At 52.2% G+C, this 20,420-nt stretch overlaps 10 protein-coding genes across 10 annotated transcripts; 3 read left to right on the top strand and 7 right to left on the bottom strand.

The window, feature by feature from the left end:
- Positions 1 to 260: 260 nt before the first annotated feature.
- BO70DRAFT_284635 (putative acid phosphatase) lies at positions 261 to 2,229 on the bottom strand (the record flags this gene model as incomplete). Its single annotated transcript, XM_025539132.1, has 7 exons — positions 261 to 1,141; positions 1,248 to 1,614; positions 1,635 to 1,804; positions 1,874 to 1,889; positions 1,945 to 1,979; positions 2,043 to 2,055; positions 2,140 to 2,229. 7 exons carry the CDS (start codon positions 2,227 to 2,229, stop codon positions 261 to 263), a joined length of 1,572 nt encoding a protein of 523 aa, XP_025402818.1.
- A 1,357-nt stretch (positions 2,230 to 3,586) lies between these two features.
- Positions 3,587 to 5,297, top strand: BO70DRAFT_349961 (GTR/RAG family Ras-related GTP-binding protein; the record flags this gene model as incomplete). The annotated part of the gene is made up of 6 exons (XM_025541668.1): positions 3,587 to 3,592; positions 3,739 to 3,777; positions 4,081 to 4,199; positions 4,234 to 4,335; positions 4,388 to 5,071; positions 5,120 to 5,297. 6 exons carry the CDS (start codon positions 3,587 to 3,589, stop codon positions 5,295 to 5,297), a joined length of 1,128 nt encoding a protein of 375 aa, XP_025402817.1.
- Positions 5,298 to 6,626: 1,329 nt separating this feature from the next.
- On the top strand, positions 6,627 to 7,569 carry BO70DRAFT_377195 (putative heme/steroid binding domain protein; the record flags this gene model as incomplete). The annotated part of the gene is made up of 2 exons (XM_025545179.1): positions 6,627 to 6,925; positions 7,048 to 7,569. The coding sequence occupies exons 1-2, from the start codon at positions 6,668 to 6,670 to the stop codon at positions 7,567 to 7,569; spliced, it is 780 nt and encodes a 259-aa protein (XP_025402816.1). The 5' UTR covers positions 6,627 to 6,667.
- Positions 7,570 to 7,766: 197 nt separating this feature from the next.
- BO70DRAFT_358977 (glutathione S-transferase family protein) lies at positions 7,767 to 8,552 on the bottom strand. Its single transcript, XM_025542428.1, has one exon. The coding sequence runs from the start codon at positions 8,519 to 8,521 to the stop codon at positions 7,814 to 7,816; it is 708 nt and encodes a 235-aa protein (XP_025402815.1). The 5' UTR covers positions 8,522 to 8,552; the 3' UTR covers positions 7,767 to 7,813.
- Positions 8,553 to 9,785: 1,233 nt separating this feature from the next.
- BO70DRAFT_393172 (uncharacterized protein) lies at positions 9,786 to 10,382 on the bottom strand (the record flags this gene model as incomplete). Its single annotated transcript, XM_025546342.1, has 3 exons — positions 9,786 to 9,934; positions 9,979 to 10,097; positions 10,273 to 10,382. 3 exons carry the CDS (start codon positions 10,380 to 10,382, stop codon positions 9,786 to 9,788), a joined length of 378 nt encoding a protein of 125 aa, XP_025402814.1.
- A 950-nt stretch (positions 10,383 to 11,332) lies between these two features.
- BO70DRAFT_284555 (40S ribosomal protein eS25) lies at positions 11,333 to 11,566 on the bottom strand (the record flags this gene model as incomplete). The annotated part of the gene is made up of 1 exon (XM_025539131.1): positions 11,333 to 11,566. A coding segment is annotated over one exon (234 nt), but the record flags the coding sequence as incomplete, so codon positions are not given.
- Positions 11,567 to 12,266: 700 nt separating this feature from the next.
- On the bottom strand, positions 12,267 to 14,112 carry BO70DRAFT_384946 (YVTN repeat-like/Quino protein amine dehydrogenase). Its single transcript, XM_025545698.1, has 3 exons — positions 13,962 to 14,112; positions 13,081 to 13,910; positions 12,267 to 13,021 (listed from the first exon to the last, which is right to left on the bottom strand). The coding sequence occupies exons 1-3, from the start codon at positions 13,981 to 13,983 to the stop codon at positions 12,407 to 12,409; spliced, it is 1,467 nt and encodes a 488-aa protein (XP_025402812.1). The 5' UTR covers positions 13,984 to 14,112; the 3' UTR covers positions 12,267 to 12,406.
- A 413-nt stretch (positions 14,113 to 14,525) lies between these two features.
- Positions 14,526 to 16,416, top strand: BO70DRAFT_330139 (tRNA-dihydrouridine synthase family protein). Its single transcript, XM_025540817.1, has 2 exons — positions 14,526 to 14,830; positions 14,885 to 16,416. The coding sequence occupies exons 1-2, from the start codon at positions 14,663 to 14,665 to the stop codon at positions 16,331 to 16,333; spliced, it is 1,617 nt and encodes a 538-aa protein (XP_025402811.1). The 5' UTR covers positions 14,526 to 14,662; the 3' UTR covers positions 16,334 to 16,416.
- An 81-nt stretch (positions 16,417 to 16,497) lies between these two features.
- BO70DRAFT_358973 (CENP-X/MHF2 family protein) lies at positions 16,498 to 17,609 on the bottom strand. Its single transcript, XM_025542427.1, has 3 exons — positions 17,390 to 17,609; positions 16,901 to 17,279; positions 16,498 to 16,751 (listed from the first exon to the last, which is right to left on the bottom strand). The coding sequence occupies exons 1-3, from the start codon at positions 17,575 to 17,577 to the stop codon at positions 16,704 to 16,706; spliced, it is 615 nt and encodes a 204-aa protein (XP_025402810.1). The 5' UTR covers positions 17,578 to 17,609; the 3' UTR covers positions 16,498 to 16,703.
- A 1,476-nt stretch (positions 17,610 to 19,085) lies between these two features.
- BO70DRAFT_284886 (MIF domain protein) lies at positions 19,086 to 20,211 on the bottom strand (the record flags this gene model as incomplete). Its single annotated transcript, XM_025539139.1, has 2 exons — positions 19,086 to 19,712; positions 19,768 to 20,211. The coding sequence occupies 2 exons, from the start codon at positions 20,209 to 20,211 to the stop codon at positions 19,086 to 19,088; spliced, it is 1,071 nt and encodes a 356-aa protein (XP_025402809.1).
- Positions 20,212 to 20,420: the final 209 nt, after the last annotated feature.

Here is a 20,420-nt window from a genome sequence, read left to right as displayed (position 1 = left end):
GGGGAAGAGTATATGATGAATAAAAGGAATCGACCACTAAATCTCTAATCTCGCGAACTCAACCCAATCTAGCCCAGTCCAGATAGGCTATCTCTCTTTTCTCCCACACACATTCTCTATCAGTCAAGTCAACCTCCATGGTACCAAAAAAAATGTAGATACAACATCAGAAAAAGACTAAATCCCAACACCACCACTAGACAGGCAGTAAGTAATAGTAATAGTAGTATACCAACCCTCCTCTCTAAACCAAGCAACTCTTAAAACCCAGCAATCGATTTCTCACTCTCGTCCTTCCCGTACAGCCCCTCCCCAATGTTCTGCAGACACTCATCCCTCCAGCTCTGGGGGGTGAATTTGTCGACGATCTCCTTGAACGCTTCCAGCGTGCAGAAGGTTTCGTCGCCTGGGAAATGGTTCTGGGGCTTGGCGGCGCAGCCGGGGATACGGACGGGACGGTCGTTGTATCGGATGCGGACGTAGTGGGTGCGGAGGAGGGGTTTTGTGGATTCCGGGAGGGAGGAGAGAGGGGTGCGGGCTAGTTGGGAGGGTGTGGTGGTGCTGGATGAGGAGGCAGTCAGGGAAGAGAAGAGGCCGGATTTCTTGGGCACGGGGACGGTTGTGTTTGTGGGGTCTTGTTCGGCGCGAGAGAAGAGCTCGATGGCGACGGAGGAGGTGAAGGGGGGCCATTTGCCGTCGAAGGCGCCCATGCTGGTCAGGATGGCGGCCAGGGTGGTGTCGTGGCATCCGCTCATGGCGAATTTGATGGCTTTGCCGTGGTCGGGGGAGGAGGATCCGGAGGCGGAGGTCTCGCTGCGCCAGCCACCTTCGACGGCGGTGCTGACCATGCGGTCGACGGCGTCGCCGAGAAGCGCTCCGATGCCGAGCTTGCGGTACTCGTGGCTTTCGGCATAGCCGGTGAACCATTCGTCGACGGAGATCTCGTCGATGTAGTCTCTCAGCTTGCGGTCGTAGAATTCCGATGGGAGCTTGGTGGCGGGTCCGTGTGCGTCGGTGGCGTTGATCGTGTCCATGATTCCGCAGAGTTGGGGGTGTCCGTTGACTGCGACTCGAGGGGAGCTTTCCGGCATCCATTTGGATATGCGCGTGTTGATGTAGTCCATTTTTTCGGAGTTGTTCCCTGGAGAGTAATGATAAGCTTCGAGGTTCCAGTCATGTGTGGGCTTGTGGATGTTTGTCCTCTTTGTGCACGAGGCTGAGGGCTGGGGAGCTGGGATGGGATGTACATTTCAGTGATGCCTTGTCTGCAAAGAGTCGAGCAAGCTGCCTAAATCGACGGCAGTTGCCTTCGTTGGGGAACAGCGTCTCTTCGGACACAGAACGTGCGACGATTACTGGAGGTGGGAAGTCCTGGGTGCGGGCACTGGCGGGATACATGCCCCAGAAGGCTTGCTGGAGGGACTCGAGGGCTCGGGGAATGGGCGTGGCACGGAGATACATGTCCTCGGTGTCTGATTTAATCTTCGGCATGAAGCCCAGCTGATCAACATACAGGTGCCGTAGACGCTGGCCCAGTGCGAAGGTCGTCTCCCGTCCTTTGTCGGTCAGTTCGCCGTGTTGACTGTTTGCGGTCAGCAAGCCTTCCATGCGACGCTGAGCATTCGCTCTCTAACTTGCCAGATGCCCTCTATATCACCTGTCGCGCCCACTGCAACTACCGATTCGTCCTTGCTGCCCACAGTCTCAAGTTTCCGGCGCCATTGGAACCCATTCCACGATGTAATGTCCTTGTTACTGGAGGCCATTTGGATCATTTGGCGCGCAACGTTGCAGTACGGCCAGTCTTTGCAGAGGTGAAGAGGACGAGTCAGTGGGGAGACTCAAAAGGGATCGTCGGGACGGGGTTCATTACATGGAGCAAGCCCTGCCTTGAAGGTGTTAGCCCGGGGGGGTTCTCAGTTGGGGGGAGGGTTTGTCCCATACATTCTGGAATCGTGAAGATACGGGCGTCCGCTCTCCTGGATATCATTGTGTTAGATTGGAGCCATTACGAGAAAAGGCTGACAGCCTGGCTTCCTCACCATGACGAAGAAACTAAATCAGGGGTCAATCAGCACTCTATTCAAGTATGTGGCTCCTCTCCGGACAGGGACAGGCAGTTCCTATACCAACACTCACCACTTGGACCAATTGCAGCTTCAAGTCCCGAGGATATAGGCGATCCAGCTCCACCTGGGAGTAGGGCTCGCGGGGGATGAGGGTCGTCATCTGGAGGGCTGCCCGCACTGAAGCAGCAGGCTGGACTTATCTGATGGCGGACGGTCAACAGCTGAATTGGAGAAGAAGCAGAGCGGGCGATTGCGGCCGGGCGGAGATGACGCCAGAAGGCGGTCGGACCCGACACGGCCAATCGCCTCGCGCCGCGGGCCCCCGGGCTGCTTTGTTTGCTTCGACTTTCTCGGATTATTCCTTGTGATCAGGGGTCTCTCGTCCGCAGTGCATCATGCTGTGAATCCTCGGGCCTGCACCGCTGGATCCTCGGTTGCATATGGCCGATCGGTGTTCTCAATGGCTCCAAATTCGAGACTACGGAGTACCTCCGCAGTATCAATCTTTCGGACACGCCAGCCATCACTGAACATCATGCTCATCTGCGAGGACGAGCTTTACTGGTGTGCTATACAGCCAATGCTTGCCTCCCATTCGAGCTTCATATTGGCCACACACGTCTACAGATTGTTTGTTCACTTCTATGCGGGGGGCACATGATATTTATGCCAATCTGCATACGTCATCTCCAAAAGATCGCTGTAAATTGTCCGAGGAGGTGGTCATGCAACTTGCAGAAGCGCATGGACCAGATGGACCTGTAGATATGGCATTCCGTATAGTGGCTTTCATCTCCAAGAGCTGCCAGGCAGAAGAGCGTACGAGCGGAAGAAGGCTAGACGCGCACAAAGGCGGAAGAGCGACCGGGGCAGCCATCCCAAAATGCCAAGCCGCGACTCCCGAGCTTATCGTCTGGACGCACCGCATCTCTTTCAGTCCTCCTCTTTCATTCCCATTGCGAGTGGAATTGGGCTCCTGTCAAGCATAGAACGTCCCTTCTGGTCGAACAGCCTGTTCTGCAGAATCTGGGAGAACCATTAGTCTCATATCCCTCCCCCTCTCTTGTGCAGGCCATTCTATCTGTGCTGTTCTACCCGTGCCAGCCCACCTATACTACCTCCTCATCTGTGTGATATAACGAAGCGATTGGGCATCTCTCCCGTGACTTCTTTCTTCTCTTCCAGCCATGTGCATCATGGCCTGTTGAGCCACAGCCATACCATCTAGCCCGGTGCAGCAAGCCACGCACAGTCACATAGAGCCTGCGGTTACTTGCCCCCTGGGTTATATTCACTGCACTTTCCGTACATAAGCTGTCTCTCGTTTCTTGGTTGGTTCTTTACTTTCCCCTATTCGGAAGACTTCGCGTCGCCCTGTCAGTCACTGTCCTTCACTGTGAGTACCTTGTCGTTAAGGCTTTTGCCTCTCCCCTCAACTAACCTCACGCGCTGATCTGCTTTTCAAGGTGTGTCTATCAGCTTGGCTCACTCCACGGCGTCAAAGCACCATTAAAACCATGGAGGTAAGGATTATTCTTTTCTTACCATTTCACTCTCTTGAGAGGACCCGCTCTCTGTGTTGAATCCCAACTCGACCGAGGATATGTCCCTCTGGTGAGAATCCTGTTCTGCCTCATCGCTGTTGTTTTCCTACCTGTTGCTATCCTAGAGCTACCAAGCAATGATTTCCAACGCTCTGCTTGCAAAGGTAAGTCTGAGTTGCGAGATCTCATACGGTCCGACTCGAGTCGGAGTCGCGGCGTCGCGCTCTTGTTGCCTCGAACGCGCGTGACGCGCGTGGCAGCAACTAATTGTTTTGTCAATTTTCATCCATTTTGCTATGTTCCTCTGGATTCCCTTTCCCTTGCCTGTCATTCTTTTCGAGATGTCTGGTGGTTGCACTGCCATGGTCGTCATCGAGCTGGGGCTGGCTTCAGGACACAGCGTCACTACACGGGGAACCTCCTGTCGTCAGATGTGACATAGAGCTAATAATTGGGCTGGACTACAGGCTACGGGTCAGGCACTGGAGCAGGCTTCGGCCAAGTTCGGTCAGGCCGCTGCCAACAAACCCCAGGATGCTAAGCCTCGTCTGATGTTGATGGGTCTTCGCCGGTACGGTGTCCTCCTGTATGATCTGAGAACAACTTCTGACTTTCTGAAGGAGCGGCAAGTCTTCCATTGCCAGCGTTGTTTTCCACAAGATGCCGCCCAATGAGACACTGTTTCTGGAGTCTACTACCCGAATCCAGAAAGATTCAATTCAGTGAGTACATAAGCCCCAGCTATCCGGTGCCCGGCTGACTTGGTCGATGCAGCTCGTTCATGGACTTCCAGGTCTGGGATTTCCCCGGTCAGCTGGAGTACCTTGAGCCGTCTTTCGATCTGGAAAATATTTTCGGAAGCCTGGGAGCCCTTGTCTGGGTTATTGATGCTCAGGATGACTACATGGACTCGGTGGCACGTCTGAACCGCACAATCCTGACCGTCCAGCAGTACTACCCCAACATCAACATTGAAGTGTTCATCCACAAGGTCGATGGACTTTCCGAGGAGTACCGCACCGATACCTTCCAGGATATTGTCCAACTCATCTCGGACGAGCTGAGTGATGCTGGATACGAAAATGCCCCGGTTCACTACTATCTGACTTCGATCTACGATTACTCTGTTTTCGAGGCGTTTAGTAAAGTTATCCAGAAACTGATCCCTAACCTTTCCACCCTGGAAAACCTGATCAACACTCTTGGCAACAACTGCGGCTTTGAAAAGACTTATCTCTTTGACGTTCTGAGCAAGATCTACATTGCCTCCGACACCCGTCCTGTGGATATGTCCTGCTACGAGATGTGCTCGGACTACATTGACGTGATCGTGGATATTTCTGAGCTTTACTCGTGGGATCACCCCGACCGCAAGCCCAAGGGAGACCAGAACCAGGAAGCGGAAAGCCACGTTGTTCTGCATGATGAGACTATGATCCATCTGATGGAAATGAACAAGTATGGCTCCAAAGTCCCACGCGTTGGAACAGACTAACAAAGTACTAGATATCTTTGCCTCGTCTCTGTTATTCGCAACCCTGAATCCAAGGATAAGAAGGGACTCATTGACATGAACTGCCGTACCTTCCAGGAGGCTCTTAACGACGTGTTCTCTCGCAGCTGGGAAGAGGAACAGGCTCAGGGAGAGGCAGTCGAGCGCACTGAGCGCGGAGCGGGCCACTAAGTGGTGGTCAGCTTCACAATCCGGCTGATTCCGTTCATTCCGCTGATTTACATGTTTTCCAACTTCCCCTTCCACCAGGGTTTAGCAACGAGTAACGAGGCAAAGTTCGGGGCCTGCCAACTCGAAGATCAACTCTCCACCTTATGATGTCAAGGAATTGTGAAGCTCCGGTAGATTTCACATCTGCCTTGATGCGCAGTGGTTGAGACCAGTACTTTGATAGTATTTTATTCGAGCTGGCATAGTCAATAGCATAATGAGAAATTGTCCTACCAAATTTTGTTCTTTCTATCCTTCTATCTATCCTCAGGACACCAAATAAGGCACCCAGGCACCAACACCGGAGACCCGCCCGGCGAAACTTTCTTCCCGCGCAGCATAAAGCCATCTCCAAATTCTTTTTTTTCTCTCGCTTAGTTCTCCTCAACACGCTCAATGCAATGCGTGAATGAATTTTCTGCGGCCCTCCGCGACTCGAATTATGGCTCGAGGCATCACCAGCTTGGTCTGGCAACACTAACTGCGCAGCATCTTTCTCACCCTTGGTCTGTTCCTGGCGATATTTACTATGGTAAGTCGAATTATTTCGCTACGAGTTTGTTCGTGCTACACAATTTCCCTGTTCCTGCCCCCCCATCTCGATGATGAAAACTTTCCTACATTCGCAGTTTCCACGCTAGTCGTCGCTTGAACCCATCAAAGACGGCACTGTGCGTATTACTTCCTTGGATGTCTGACGAGATTGCCTTTTTTTTTTATATACATTGCCTCGAGCTCTTTCTTGAGACCTGGACTTTGCTAATTTTATTCAAGATTTTGTTTAGTTTGTTTAAAATACTCCAGCGAAGTTGCGATTTCCATAGTGGTGGTGTCGATAACTGATGGGAGGGGTGGACGTGGACTTTGTGGAAGTCATGGCGAAGATCCCAATGATTCAGCCTGGAGCTGCTCGTTGGATTTCTGTCGGCTTCCGTATCTTTTATTTTCTCTATAATATACCTATCAATCACCATGAACAAGCAATTATATGACAAAGCACAAAACCAAAATCTTCTCCACCTTGACTCTAAGCTCCCTTAAATCTGCGTAGAAACTAGAAATAACCTACCTGTCACACCATGCCTGTCCGAAACAGCCAACGGAGAGCGCGGAAATACTAAGCTGTCTCCGCCGTCCCTCTGGTTGTCTGGGCGCATCCACCTTCCACCCATCAATCTTCCCACCCCCCATCACCTTACTACCCACCCACCTATATATCTGCGCCGCACGCCGTGCAAGCTCCCGGCTTGTTCTTTTGTTTCCACTCCGATGGCCTGTACCTGAATCCGCCCACACCCCAACACCAACGAACCACACGACACCACACCATCATGTCCGAGGTCCGCCAACGCCAGAAACCGGCCAAGGGCGGCAACAGCAGCAGCTCCAAGAGCACGGACAAGACCAACAAGAAGAATGCCAGCGGCGGCGGCGGCGGCGTGCGCATCAGCTTGCTCGACATCATCCGTGTGCTGGTCACACTGGTGATCGCGTCCTGCGGACTATCCTTCTACATGACCTCATCCGAGTCGATTCTCTGGGGGTATAGACCGTGGTTTACGCGGTGGCCTGTATTGATGCGCTACGTGGTTCGTTCCCCCCTCCCCTCCCCTCTTCCTCCTCCCTTCATGCCCTCATCCCTGCCTCCTCCCTCCGAACCATCCACAGTCTAATCCAGTCCAACATCCCTAACAACCCCCCTTAACAACAGCAAGGCCCCCTCCACCTGACCCCCGCCGAACTCTCGCTCTACAACGGCACTGACCCATCCCTCCCCATCTACCTCTCAGTGAACGGGCACATCTTCGACGTGTCCAGCAACCCGCTCACCTACGGCCCCGGCGGGCACTACAACTTCTTCACGGGGCGGGACGCGACCCGGGCGTTCGTGACGGGCTGCTTCAAGGAGGATCTGACCTCCGACATGCGCGGCGTGGAGGAGATGTTCATCCCGATTGACGATCCCGAGGAGGAGAAGACGCTGAGCTCCGGGGAGCGGAAGACGAGACGCGAGCAGGATATCAGGCTCGCTCGGGGCAAGATCCAGAAGATGGTGGCGCATTGGGAGAATTTCTTCCGCAACTCGAAGAAGTATTTCGAGGTGGGCGAGGTCGTGGGCTTGAAGGAGGCGGAGGAGAAGGAGGAGGTCAGGGAGCTTTGTTTGGCTGCGAGACAGCAGCGCACGAGGAGGGATGGGACCGGGGGGAAGAAGGGGGGGAAGCCGGGGATATAATAAGATAAGTAAGGTAGTTGGGTTGGTGGGGTGACAAATACAATTTATCATGAGGGTTTGTTTGAACATTGAATTGAATGGTTCATGGTTCTTCTATCTGTTTGTCAACAGTGGAATGAATGTTATCGAGGACCTGCCTCCCTGACAATACACTGCACTGCACACGGGCAGTTACTATACAACTCGACTCATCCTCCCCCCACAAACCACAACCATCACAAGAAACATACACCACCAATCCCACCTACAACCCCCTCCCCCCAGTCACCACAGCCCCTAACGGCCTCACCAACCCAGGATCGCCCTTCTCCGTCGCCACCCGACAGGCCTCCCTCGTGCCAACCCTCCCCAAATACTCCACGAGCGCCGGATACTCCTCCAACCCAAACGGCACCCACAGCCTCATCGTCGCCAGGGGAAACAGCACCATACAATCCGCCGCCGTGAACTCATCGCCCGCCAGAAAGCGATACCTGCCCAACTGCTTCTCCATCGCCAGCAAACTCCTCCTCAGCCGATCCCTCATCACCTCCGCGAGCTTCCCCCCAACACCACCAGCAGCACCACTACCCTCCTTGCCCGCTTCCTCCGCCGACGCCCCACCGGCCATAACAGCCATCAGCGTAGGCATGATACTCCCATTCGCGTGATGCAGCCAGAACACATAGTCGGGGTAATTGGGATGCGAGGGCGGCAGGACGAGTCGACGACCCTCGCCGTACTTGGCGAGGATGTATTCGAAGATGGCGCCGGACTCGGCGAGCACGACGGGGCCGTCCTCGATCACGGGCGCGGTGCCGACGGGGTGCAGGGCGCGGTAGGCGTCCGGGGCGAGGGAGGTGGTGGGGTTGCGGTCGTAGCATTTGAGGTCGTAGGGGATGGAGAGTTCTTCGCAGAGCCAGATGACTCGTTCGGATTGCGAGAGGCGGAGGTGGTGGATTGTTAAGGGCATGGTTTCAAGAGTCGTTTGGGTTGAGGGTCTGGTGAGTGATTCTTTATGTGTGAGATGGGAGCAATTGACTAATGTCTTGAATACATCCATGGGGGCAGGAAAGTTCCCCCTGGCTGCTACTTATACTACTTACTACTTACTACATCAGAACGATACGATAGTTAGTAGGTTTCCCTAGGGTAGTTCTGGAACAGTCCATGACGAAGCTCTGAAACAGACCCTTACAAATCAGATTAACTTCGGGATGGTAGGTATAGTTATCAGAGCGTCTGTTGATGTAATACTGAGTCAGGTATTGATTGTTTAGTTACCTTGGTTCTGAAGAAATTCACAATATTGTGCCACCATCCGTCCATCCAGGGCCGAACGCCCATTATGCACGGACCACATGGATTCTGCATGGCTGCATGCTACCTAACTAAGGGCTGACCTGCATCATTCTACTATAGTAAAAAGTAGTACTTGCTTACCCCATATTACTCTAGTCGTCAATCACTATGCAGGTTACTATCCTCAACACCCCCTCCCTAATTGAAACCGATGGTGACTTCATATGCATATTTCCCAGCACCTTCAGTCTGCACAGAGCATTCTGTGGGGCCCACATTTCAAATCCCGAGCACCTCCGAGTCCGAGCCGTACCATGGAGGGAGTGGAGGACCAGGCAGGACGGGACGGCGCATCAGGCCACGATACCGTCTGTTTACCCCATTACACCAGTGATCGTCTCGTCTGGTGAACTTCCGGGTTCCGGGCCTTGGGTGGCTAGTCAGTCGCCGAGCTAACGGCTCGGGAGCGGCTTGCCGAGCACTCATGGATATGGATGTTTTGACTTCCGGGCTGATTGTTATGGAGCTTTGGTCTTTTGTTTTGCTGTTACTTTGTTTGTTAAGTATACATGCGGAGTTCTATCAGCAATGATGGGGGGGTAGTAGAATTGTACTCCGTGGGTACCTCTGGTATAGGTAAATGCAGATCATGAGAGCTGTATACTTAACTTCTATTCGACTATAAGCTCAATACGGTAAATAAATGTAAGAAGAAGCAAATGATAGTAATAATCATTCAGCCACAAGGGGGTGCTTGGTGCTATCATCAACTGGATGGAACACAGCCCAACAGAAAACGATAGCCGAGAAATAACATCAATAAAATAATTTTAAAAAAAAAATAAGAAGAATCAAGCCACATTAAGTTTTCTCATCTTATTTTCGACCCCTTCTACCAGAGACATCATCTTCGACCCCTTCTACCAGAGACATCATCAGTAATCCCTGCTACTTAGGGGCTTCGGAAGCTTCGCATGAGGAGTATATCGTCCCCGAAACTTCGATGCAGCAAGGACATTCAACCGTGCAATGACCATAAACCTCAGCAAGTTTTTCGACGAGTCTTCAGAGTCCTCAGATCTGCCTGAGGGCGACTGTAAGCATGTAGAGCTATCTTGCAGCACCCACAGCCACGCCCGCAGCATCCGCCTTTATCGGCACAGGAGCTCTGTCGCTCCAGCCAGTAGAAGGACCGGTTGGAGTCATCCTGATACTCGCGATAGACCATGTGCTTGCGGATATGCCAGCTGTCTAGTTGTGCATCTCTTATCTTCTCCATGCGAAGCAGGTGGTTCATGTATTCTTCACGTAATTTAACGGGTTCTTTCTCGAGGGATAGAGCTTTATGCTGAAAGGATATGTATGATGGTGGGTCGTTTTCGAGTATGCACACTTGATGGGGATGAGGGACATGATTCATACGCTCGGTTGTTCGAGATCGAGCTGCTGCTGCTGCTGCCGCGGCTGCTGTTGAAGCCATAGACGACGTTGTCTTTGAAGGATAGCAATACCCAGTTTTTCCTCAACGCCATGTCGATAGATCCAGTCTTTCGATCCCAGGGTCTCGCGGGTGCAGAAAGCGCCTTCTGAGATTTTTTCCAGCTCGGATTTGAATCGTCGCGCTTGTTGCCAGTTTCGTTTTTTTTTTTTCTGTAATCTGAAAAGGACGGGAGTCTGGATAGAGGTGTAATTTCCTCTATTTTGAGATCTACCCAGGACGGCATTTTGGATGACGAAGGTGCTGGTAACGAGGGTGTTTTCGAGAATCAGCGTATAATCAGTGGAATGGGATGCTGGGAGATGGTGTGAAGATATCTGCAGGCCGGGTGGTGTGTAATGATGACTTATCCCAGCTGGTAGTATGATATAATATCGACAGTGACAGGCGACTGTTCACATAATGGCGGGACAATATGTCATGTTTAGGTATGTGTTTCAATGCTGACGAACCCCCCCCCCCAACAGCATTGTATACATTGCCTAGATCAGGTCAAGTAGGTCAAGCAGGCTGCGTAGGTGTAAATCGGGTCGAGCAGGTGGAACAGTAATAAGCTAGTGAATCTAGACCGGTTGTTTGAGACCTTAGTAGAACATTCCTATACTTGCTCCAAAGATGGACCCCGCAGTCCAGATAACCAGACAACACCATGCGGCCTAGAGTCTACATCGGGCAGTCGTTTCTTCCTCCTCCGCACAATCCCGACCGCCGACATCCTACGAACAATGCATCGCAAAGGCAGCAGACCCTACACATACTGAGAAAGATGGAACAGTTTTCAGGTTGATTGAGAGTCAATTTTACTTGACACTATACATCATTCGCCCAGCCAGACTTCGAATTTTAAGTGATATCATTCGTAGCACAATGAAAAAAGGGACCGCGAGGAAATATTCGTAGGATCGTACGTTTACTCGGCGGTGACGGCGCGGGCTATCGAATCCAGTCAGTCCACTGTCTTCTTCCTTTCTTCTCTCGTATCTTTCAACTCGGCGGGGAAAACGTACTGTAGATGTTCATCTTGGAGTGACCAACAACCTTCTTGATCTGTCCCTTCTCCTCAAGGTCAGCGAGGGCCTGACGGGCCAAGCTGCCGTTGATCTTGAGACGGTCGACCAGGGTGGCGACAGTGATCAGACGGTAGGACTGGACATCCTTGTTGAGACGCTCGGCGGTCTGCTTCTCGAGGACGACGGCGTGCTGGGCCTTGTCCTTGACTGTAATCGTAAAAAAAAAGTCATGTCAGTCATAAAAACGTTCTGTGTGCGGCGCGAGAAAGTATCCCATCAATCCTATTCCATCGCTGTCGCAGATGACGATAAAAAAGACTTGTTCTTTTCGCTCGGGAAAGCCGATCGTTGACGATTCACTTCGATGGATGGATGGTGATGATGGGTGATGATGAGGAAAACGGGGAATATAGCGTACCCTTGCCCTTGGACCACTTCTTTCTAGCAGGAGCCTGCGAAAACTATTAGTATCGTGTGTTTCCCTGCTGTGTTGATGACCCCATAGGACTCCATGGCGCCGGTGATACTCACCATTTTGTCTGTCTGATGTAGCTGTTCAACGGAGGAGAGCTGCACAACAGATCGAACGGCCGGAAGTTTGAGTGCCCAAGTGCGAAATTCGAGTGGGGGATGACTCAGCGTCACGTGCGAGCGAACCCTAAGCCCTGGGCTGTCGGTGCCGCTCGGTTAGCATTGGCTGTAGTAAGGCCGCTGTGATTGGCCGGGTGGGTACCGTCCCGAGGGTCTGGATTGCCGGTGCTGCCTCAGGCTACAGTAAAGTATGGAGATAAGTAGGCTATCTTCAATTCGATATAGGAGTCTCTATATGAGACAGCCTGGTTATTTACATGGAAAGTGTTGTCCAGGTCTCATTAAATCGTTCCACGCATCACTTTTTTGGTGCGCCTCCGGAACCTTCGCAACCATTATACTCGGTAGTAAATGACATGAAAATGGTGAATCATCACAGTTCTGATTATCACTGGGTAGTTGGGATGCATGTTCGTAACGCATAGATATCATCACACCTTGATCTTCCATCATTCGATCATCTGCTCGTGCTCGGACCGTAGCTACTCGCCCTGCTCTTCCCATTAATAGTACTTAGAGCCTTGAACTGCGGTGTGCCTTCGACACCCTCAATATGACCAAGCACATAGTCATCTGGTGTTCCAAACCAGAACTTCGAATCATCATCCTCATCAAAAGACAGCCATCGCACATCGTATCTTCCAGTTTCGCTTCGTGGAACGGGAATGCGTGCGATTAGCGGCTGGCTGTATGGCGACCAATAGCGAACGGCCGCATAAGCAGTACTGGCAGTGGTTATGAGCAACTGCATCTTGGATGGATGCCAGACAGCCTGTCTGATCGCATGCTCATGCACCAGAGCGGAGAGCAGGACTGGCGTGCTTTCCAAGTCCCATATCCAAAGGATATTCGGCCGTGTCTGATCGACGGTGCTCAGAAGTTTCCCATTGGCACTAAATGACATGATCGACACGCCCCGGAGCGGGCCAGTTGACTCGGCAGGTAAGCCAAAGGCAGAGGAACTGGATGCTTCGGCATATTCGAGGTCCCCGTCTGCGTAGCGTTCCCGCCAGACACTGGGGGGATTTTCCTCTATTTGGAACACATGAGAAAGTGAGATGGAGCAGGAGAACTGAAGCAGTCAGTACGAGCTAAGATATAATTCATGGAGAATAATGGGGAGGGCCCTACCGTTGTGGTCTTCAGAACGTCGACAGTCCCATCGATCTTTCCAACGGCAAGAAGCTCAGACACACCGCGTTGCCCGGTAACAGGACCCCACTCTATCCCTCTAACACCAAGATCGAGGGATTTGTCGAGACCCGGCGGACCGCTGTACGCTCTGAAAAGCTGCCCGTCAGCCGTGTAAACAAGAACCCTGGTGCCCGCACTCGCAGCATCCCACACGGCTATCCATCTCCCATCCGGACTCCATTTCAGCCCTTGGGCATCTATCGTAGGCAGAGTCGCTCTTCCGATGAGCTCATAAGATCGGAATTCATGGACCGTCAATAGATCAGTGGCATCCGGCTTCAAAAGCACGGCCAATTGTCTTGTTTTTGGCCGATAGCCGAATCCATTGTAGCTTGAGAATTTGGGACTCCTGATGATCTGGCTGCGGCCAGAATCCAAGGCGAAAACGGTTATTTTCGTGTTCCACGCATGGAAGAATATTATTTCATTTTCATCGCCGCCGAAATCGACATATGTAGCGCCGGGCTCAATGCTTTCAATTTCTGCGTGCCGTTGCAAGGGATCCAGCTGCCAGATCCCGACGCGGGACTCGTTGGCACAAAGCACACGTCTCCCTGGAGATCTTACCCCTGCATAGGAGTGGGTGCTGGATGGTAATACCGGCTTTGATCGAGAGAACTTTAAAAATTTCGAGCCATTTTCTTTGAGTTTGATGATCTGGACTTCTTTGAACTCGGGGGATGCTGGGTCAAGATGAATGATTAGATCCTTGCCGCTCAGCTGCACGGCATAGTCCCCATCCTCAGCCAGAGAAATCAAATTCGAGACTATGGAATTCATTAGCAACGCTGTCAGCCAAGTGACGGGTGAAGGCTCACCCCCTGCTCCAGTGGAGTCCATTGTTGATCCTCAGCTGCAGCACACTTCAGTGATGGCGGTCTAGACAGAAGACGCGAGTTAGAGTCAGTACATGTACTCTCGGTACTATGTACATCCTAGGTGCTGTACTTCATCCAAGCTCCGAGGAACATGTCGCTGGGGGATGTTTTGAAGGTTTCCATTGTTGATGCGAACCCACTTATGGAACGGCGCCAAGCCTTCACAGTGGATTACGTAAGTGGATCTATGAAAGCACAACTTTGGGCCAACCCAACATCTTCCAAAGCACTAGAAGTGTCTGAAATGGGATGGCACCACAGAGTGATATACTAGCTATTGAATATACATAATACTCTCACAGTTCTTCCACAAACTCCTCCCTCTGCTTCGCACCCCCCACGGTCCTCTTGCCACTACGTAAGTGTGCATACTGTGGACTGTAGTGTTACCCCAGCCCGATAAGATAATCGGGATCAAAGTTGTTCCGTCCGCAGATAAATTATTGTCGGGCAAAAAGCGCCCGCCATTCGCCTCACTGATGAATTGCTACTCCAGATTCAAGACTATCCGCAAATTGCGACTTGGCGCCATTCCACCCCAAGGGCCCATCAACCCCTCATCCGACACCATACTTGCCACTCGCTCCTTGCCCCCTCGCCTGGGGCGCTTGATTCCCAATTTCCTGCGCTCATACGTGACAATGGCGGCACCGGAGACACAGCTTTCTCCGCAGGGAAACGTCGCGGATCAAATTGCGCCTGCGACCACCTCTGCCGAGCCAAGCAAGAAGGTCCTTGGAAGAGAGTTCTACAAGAGTATCGGAAGCCCCAAGTATGTCGTCGCACCCATGGTGGATCGATCCGAGTTTGTGAGTTCGCCTCTACTGCCATACTGCTGTGGTCCGAACTAACGGTTTCATGAGGCATGGCGCATGCTCACTAGGTCGTTCATGGCACCGGAGGACCAGAAACAGGTGCTCGCATACTCTCCCATGTACCACGCGCGCTTGTTCCGTGAGCAAGCCAGCGTTCGTTTACAACACTTCCACCCCACCCGCGCAGCTGCCGCCAAAGGAACCGACGAGTCGCCCTACCTGGATGGAAACCCTTCAATCGACAGACCTCTTTTCGTACAATTCTGCGCTAACGACCCGGACGACTTCTTGGAGGCCGCTCGTCATGTCGTCCCCTACTGTGACGCCGTGGATTTGAACCTGGGATGCCCTCAAGGAATCGCACGGAGGGGCCATTACGGCGCTTTCCTCCAGGAAGACTGGGATTTGATCTACCGGCTGATCAACCGGCTTCATACCGAGCTTCCGATCCCCGTCACCGCCAAGTTCCGTATCCAGGAGACGAAAGAGAAAACCCTCGAATACGCGAAGATGATCCTGTCTGCGGGAGCGAGCATCATCACGGTACATGGACGGCAGAGGGAGCAGAAGGGCCACAACACCGGTCTGGCTGATTGGAGCTATATCCGTTACCTCCGCGACAACCTGCCGCCGGACACCGTCATCTTTGCGAATGGAAACAACCTGAACTACGAAGATGTAGACCGCTGTCTCGAGGCGACGGGCGCTGATGCCGTGATGAGCGCCGAGGGGAACCTGTCGGACCCATCGATCTTCAGCAAGCCGCCTGCGGTTGGTACTCTAGAGAGAGAATACTGGCGGGGCAGGGACGGTAAGGGCGGATACCGGATAGACGCCATGCTGCGGCGGTACTTGGACATCGTCTACAAATACGTGCTTGAGCAGCCCATCCCCGACAGAAAACCCCTCTATCTCGCCTCAGACCCCGTGGAAGAAGAACCGGAGCAGATAATCGAAGCCGAAGAAGTGGAGGACGGGCCACCAAAGAAGAGACAAAAGCGCGAGAAGTCGAAGAGAGTGAACTCCCCCAGTCTTGTTGTGATGCAGGGACATCTCTTCCAACTTCTCCGTCCCATGGTCTCCGTTCACACCAACGTCCGTGACGCGCTCGCCAAATCAAAACCCGGCGACATGCCCGCATTTGAGAACGTCCTGTCTCTCGTCGAACGGGCCATCAAGATTGGCCTCAAGGAATACGAGCAATTCCCGGAACGCTTCGAACAACCACCTAACCAGGAACTGACCGGATCCAAGCTCACCATTGCCGAATATGGCCGACCCTTCTGGGTCTGTCAACCCCACGTCCGACCACTTCCCGAAGAGGCGATGGAGCTCGGAGCTCTGACCGTCAAGAAGAAGAACACCGAGAAGGACGATAGGCCCAAGACGGAGGAATCCACACCTGCTGCGGAGGGTTCTGGGTCTGCTACCCCGTCCGGTGACGCTGCGGCAGCAGCAGCAGCAGCAGCTACGCCAGATGCCCTGGTGAGTGGTTGAATGAATAATTCGGATTTGGTTGCTTTTGCGGAGTACCGGGGAAGGGAAAGCATTATATACCCAAGTTGGGCATAGCTACCTAGCATGTCCACATTGCTAGACATTAGACATACTACTACTATATAAAAGACCACAGCACATAGACATAACATACACAATCTACACTGATTTAATTCCATCTCATCGGCTTCGACCTGCGACTGACCTAACTAATCACTGCAACGCAGCAAAATGTCATCATAGTCTTCTTGCCAAGCCCCCATCTACAGTCCCTGGTATCATAATCCCAAACAGACAAATACAACAAAAACCAACCCAACCCGAAAACTCCTTTCCCCAACCATGGATAATCCAACCTACAGCCCCAAGCCTAGAAATCCATTATAAGCTGCGGCACCATCTTCTCCAAATCCTCGACCTACGCCCACCAACAACGTCAGTACCAGCCAATATATCATCACGCACAAAAGAAACCCAAAAACCAAGAACGAAACAAAAAAGAAGAAGAAGAAGAAGAAGAGAGGGGAAAGAGGTGGGGGAGGGTATAAAAAAAAAAGAAAAACAAACCTCCAAAAAGCCATCCCCAATGGACGCGCCCTTCCCAACCGCCTCGCTCCTCTCAAAAGCAGCTCTCGCCAACGCCTCCCTCACAAAAACATCCACATACTTCGCGACGACGGTATTCGCGTCCTTCGCGACCTTGGTCTTCTGGTGCTGGAAATGGTGATGCAGGAGGGTGGTCAGCAGCTTCGGCGGGATGACGGGGTCGTTGGTGAGGATGTCGTCGGACTGCGTTTTGTGGATGATCTCGGCGAGGATGAAGTCTGGTTCTGGCTCTGGCTCTGGGTCGGAGGACATTGAGCGTGCGGAGGTGGGGGATGAGGTGCCGTTGTTGGAGGATCGGGAGGATCGGGAGGAGGGGGCTGGCGATGGGGAGGGTCGCGGGCTGGGGCTTTGCCTTTGTCTTTGGCTTTGCTTTTGGATTTGGAGGTGGATGTTGATGTTGATGGGTGGAAGGGTTTGGAAGTTGAGGAGGCAGTTGCAGCGGCTGTGGACTTCTTGGTGGTGGTGGTTTTCTTTTCGGTGCTAGGCTTGGGCTTGGGTTTGGAGGAGGATGATGATGATGCTGCGGCGGCGGCAGAGGTGGATGCGGATGCAGATGCGGTTGCTGGTGTCGTTGTCCGACTGGGAGGATTGAAGGGGAGTCGTCTCCGCTTATGCACGGGTTGTCTCTCTGGAGGCATTCTGGGGTGTCTGTGAAGGTGGGTGGTCGTCGTGATAAGGATGGATGTCGTGGATCCGGTGATGTCGCTGGCGACACGGGGGTGTCGCGGACGGGAACGCGAAGTCAGGTGATGGCATATCTACATGAGGTCCTGCTACTCGATCTCTGTTACTATCTTCACTTTAATCCTTCAACGTCCAGACGGTTGGACTGAAAATCAAATTATTCTGCCTGGCTAGTTGTCATGTGCCGGCATATTAAGCAACTAGTAAAGTCATTAATCACATCCGTCGTCCTGTGCCAGTGTCTTTTTTGGATGCCTCTCCAATTAAATATTTCTGGAACACATGGACCCGAGCGCATAACAAAACAAACAACAACTTAACTGATCCACTCACAAAGGAGGAGATACTACAAGCATCATGATGCCAATCAATCCTCCACAAGATTAACGACGGTAATCTTAAGTCCTGAGATTTCCAAAGCATCCCTGGTAAGGGCCCAGTCGACTCCAAACAGTCCGGAGTTGAAGCGACAGGACCAAAGCTCACCAATCCAGCCATCAGTTTCATCATTAATCTCAAGCTCCTCAAGCTGGCGCTTCATATCAGCGATAGCGAACTCGGTGTTTTCCAGAACCACTTCGCTGGGGCTCACAAGCCTTCCAAATCCTCGCGATGTAAACAGGCAAATGATCCAATGACGTTTTCCGTTGGCCTCAGTGTCTGCTTCCTGAGGTGGGATGATGAGAGCAGTGCCCTCAGGAGATCGAATGGTGCCCCATATATCATCAGTCTCAACATCGATGTATTGAGGTACAGCTGCATCGCTTTCACAGTGAGCCTTGTAAACCTCGTATGCGGCAGGATACTATCCAGAAACACCAGTCAGCAAGTAACACTTCAAGACAAGGGGCGGGCCAAGAGTACGATTTCTTTGAACATCTTGGCTATGCCTTTGCCCCAGTAGCCCCGGCAGTTGCACGCGTCTGGTATTTGTCAACTCATTTGCCTTATTTTAGACTAAGAGAAACACGTACGGATGAGAGCTGCACCATCTGGAGCATCAAAAAGATTGCCCTGGATCTCCATGACCTGGCTTTGAGCACTCTCTGCCTCCATATTGACGTGCTCGAGTGCACACAACTGTTTTATCGATGGTGGAGCCTATCTTTTGATGCGACTGAGAGATGACAATGGTTAAGAGAGGAAGAGGGGAGGGGAAGGTGAGAGAAACAACTTAAGTGGCTCAGGACTTATGTAGGAACCTAGTCAGAGCCAAAGGGAAAAGGAACCAGAAAGCAAAAGAGCATGTAATTCATGGAAAATAGGTACGGTGAATACTACTGACACTGAAAAGCTTCTGGTTACCCATATTTCTATGTTCCCAGTAAGTAGGCCGGGTAAAACGCATCCTCCTGTAAGAACGGTGAATGAACAACAGAACAAACTATAAGAGAATACAGAGGAATGGAAAGCCAAAAGATGCGTTGGAGTTGAGAACAAAAGATCATGGAGAAGCAGAAGCTTACTGCTTGTCTCCAGGCTGTCGAAGACGCTCCGAGCTGTGACCGGACGTGAAGTGACGAAAGCCTTTGGATTTTGTACCTGACTTTTTGCCATCGTCCTTGGAAGATTCGCTTCCCCGCAGTCCTTTTTCTGCTGCCGAGGAGGGTTCCTGTGTTCCACTACAAGCCCATGACGAGGTTGTTGCAACAGAAATAGGTGTGCTCTGAGAACTACTGGACTTCAGCCTTCGACTCATAGTCCGCGATATGGTTTTGAATAAACCATTAATATGGCCATGATCCAGAGAAGGACGCTCCAGACGTGCGATTTCACCCATCATGGTCACCCCGTTGGTGGCAAAGTTTTCCTCTGAGATCGGAATGTATAGGATGACTCCTCGACTGGGCGCCACATGGAGGATCTCCTGAAGAGCTGCTTGGATCATAATGGTGCTCCGAAGATTGGTTATAGGCGCTATGAGGTACGGGAGGGCGAAGACCTTCATTAGGTACGCTGGCATAGTCGATCTTCCAAACTGAATGCACGCATCTTGCTGAATGGTAGTCATCACCAGTGTCTCTGATTTCTGAAAAATGCGGGCCATATGTGATGAGACGCTCGAGACAAGCTGCCCCATGTCCTTGATCTGCATCTGATGTTAGCTACAAACCCCGAGCAGTATTATCCATGCGGTCACGCACCTGAGAGTTGACCTTTAGCTCGATGACGACGACGGACTCTTGGCTGATTTGTGTCCTGGGCGAGGTTAAAGGGCCACGAGTACTGAAGACGTCTTCATAGTAATGACTCCTTGATCGTTGGATAGGCTTATCTTCGTTGCTCTTGTGCTCCGCGCGATTGGACTTGACATCCAGAGGTGCGCCACTAGTCAAGGCGGCGATGGGCGGGTCGTCATCCTCATCTTTCTCCTCTAGAAACATCGATGGCCGGACGGGTGCCCTTTCCAGCTTGCTCCTCTGCTTCAAAGTCGCTTCGGAGACATTGACCGCCGCAAATGCTTGGAATGTCACGGGCGATTGAAGAACCGGAACAGTTGGCGAGAGACTCCCTGATGAGGAGGTGTTCGAGAGACCATGGCGTCTTCTCAGCAGAGTCAAGTTGATCCTGTGGCGCCTGGGGGTCATTTTGTCGGAGTTGAGAAGATGGAGGCCAACCTTTCTGTGCAGGTTTGCATGAAGATCGAGGAGAAGCTCACTTGAGGTGGACTGGGTCGTTTTGACGAAGGAGCGCTGGAATCTACGGGGCCAGACCTCTTTCACGGCAGGAGCAACTCCCCAAAATGGCAGGACCTCCCAGCGTACGTGAGGAGACGAAAAGGGCAGCCGCAAACCCG

The sequence above is a fragment of the Aspergillus heteromorphus genome, assembly GCF_003184545.1.
Source record: "Aspergillus heteromorphus CBS 117.55 chromosome Unknown BO70scaffold_3, whole genome shotgun sequence".
Classification (NCBI taxonomy): Eukaryota; Fungi; Ascomycota; class Eurotiomycetes; order Eurotiales; family Aspergillaceae; genus Aspergillus; species Aspergillus heteromorphus.
This window is presented reverse-complemented; position numbering and strand designations above follow the sequence as displayed.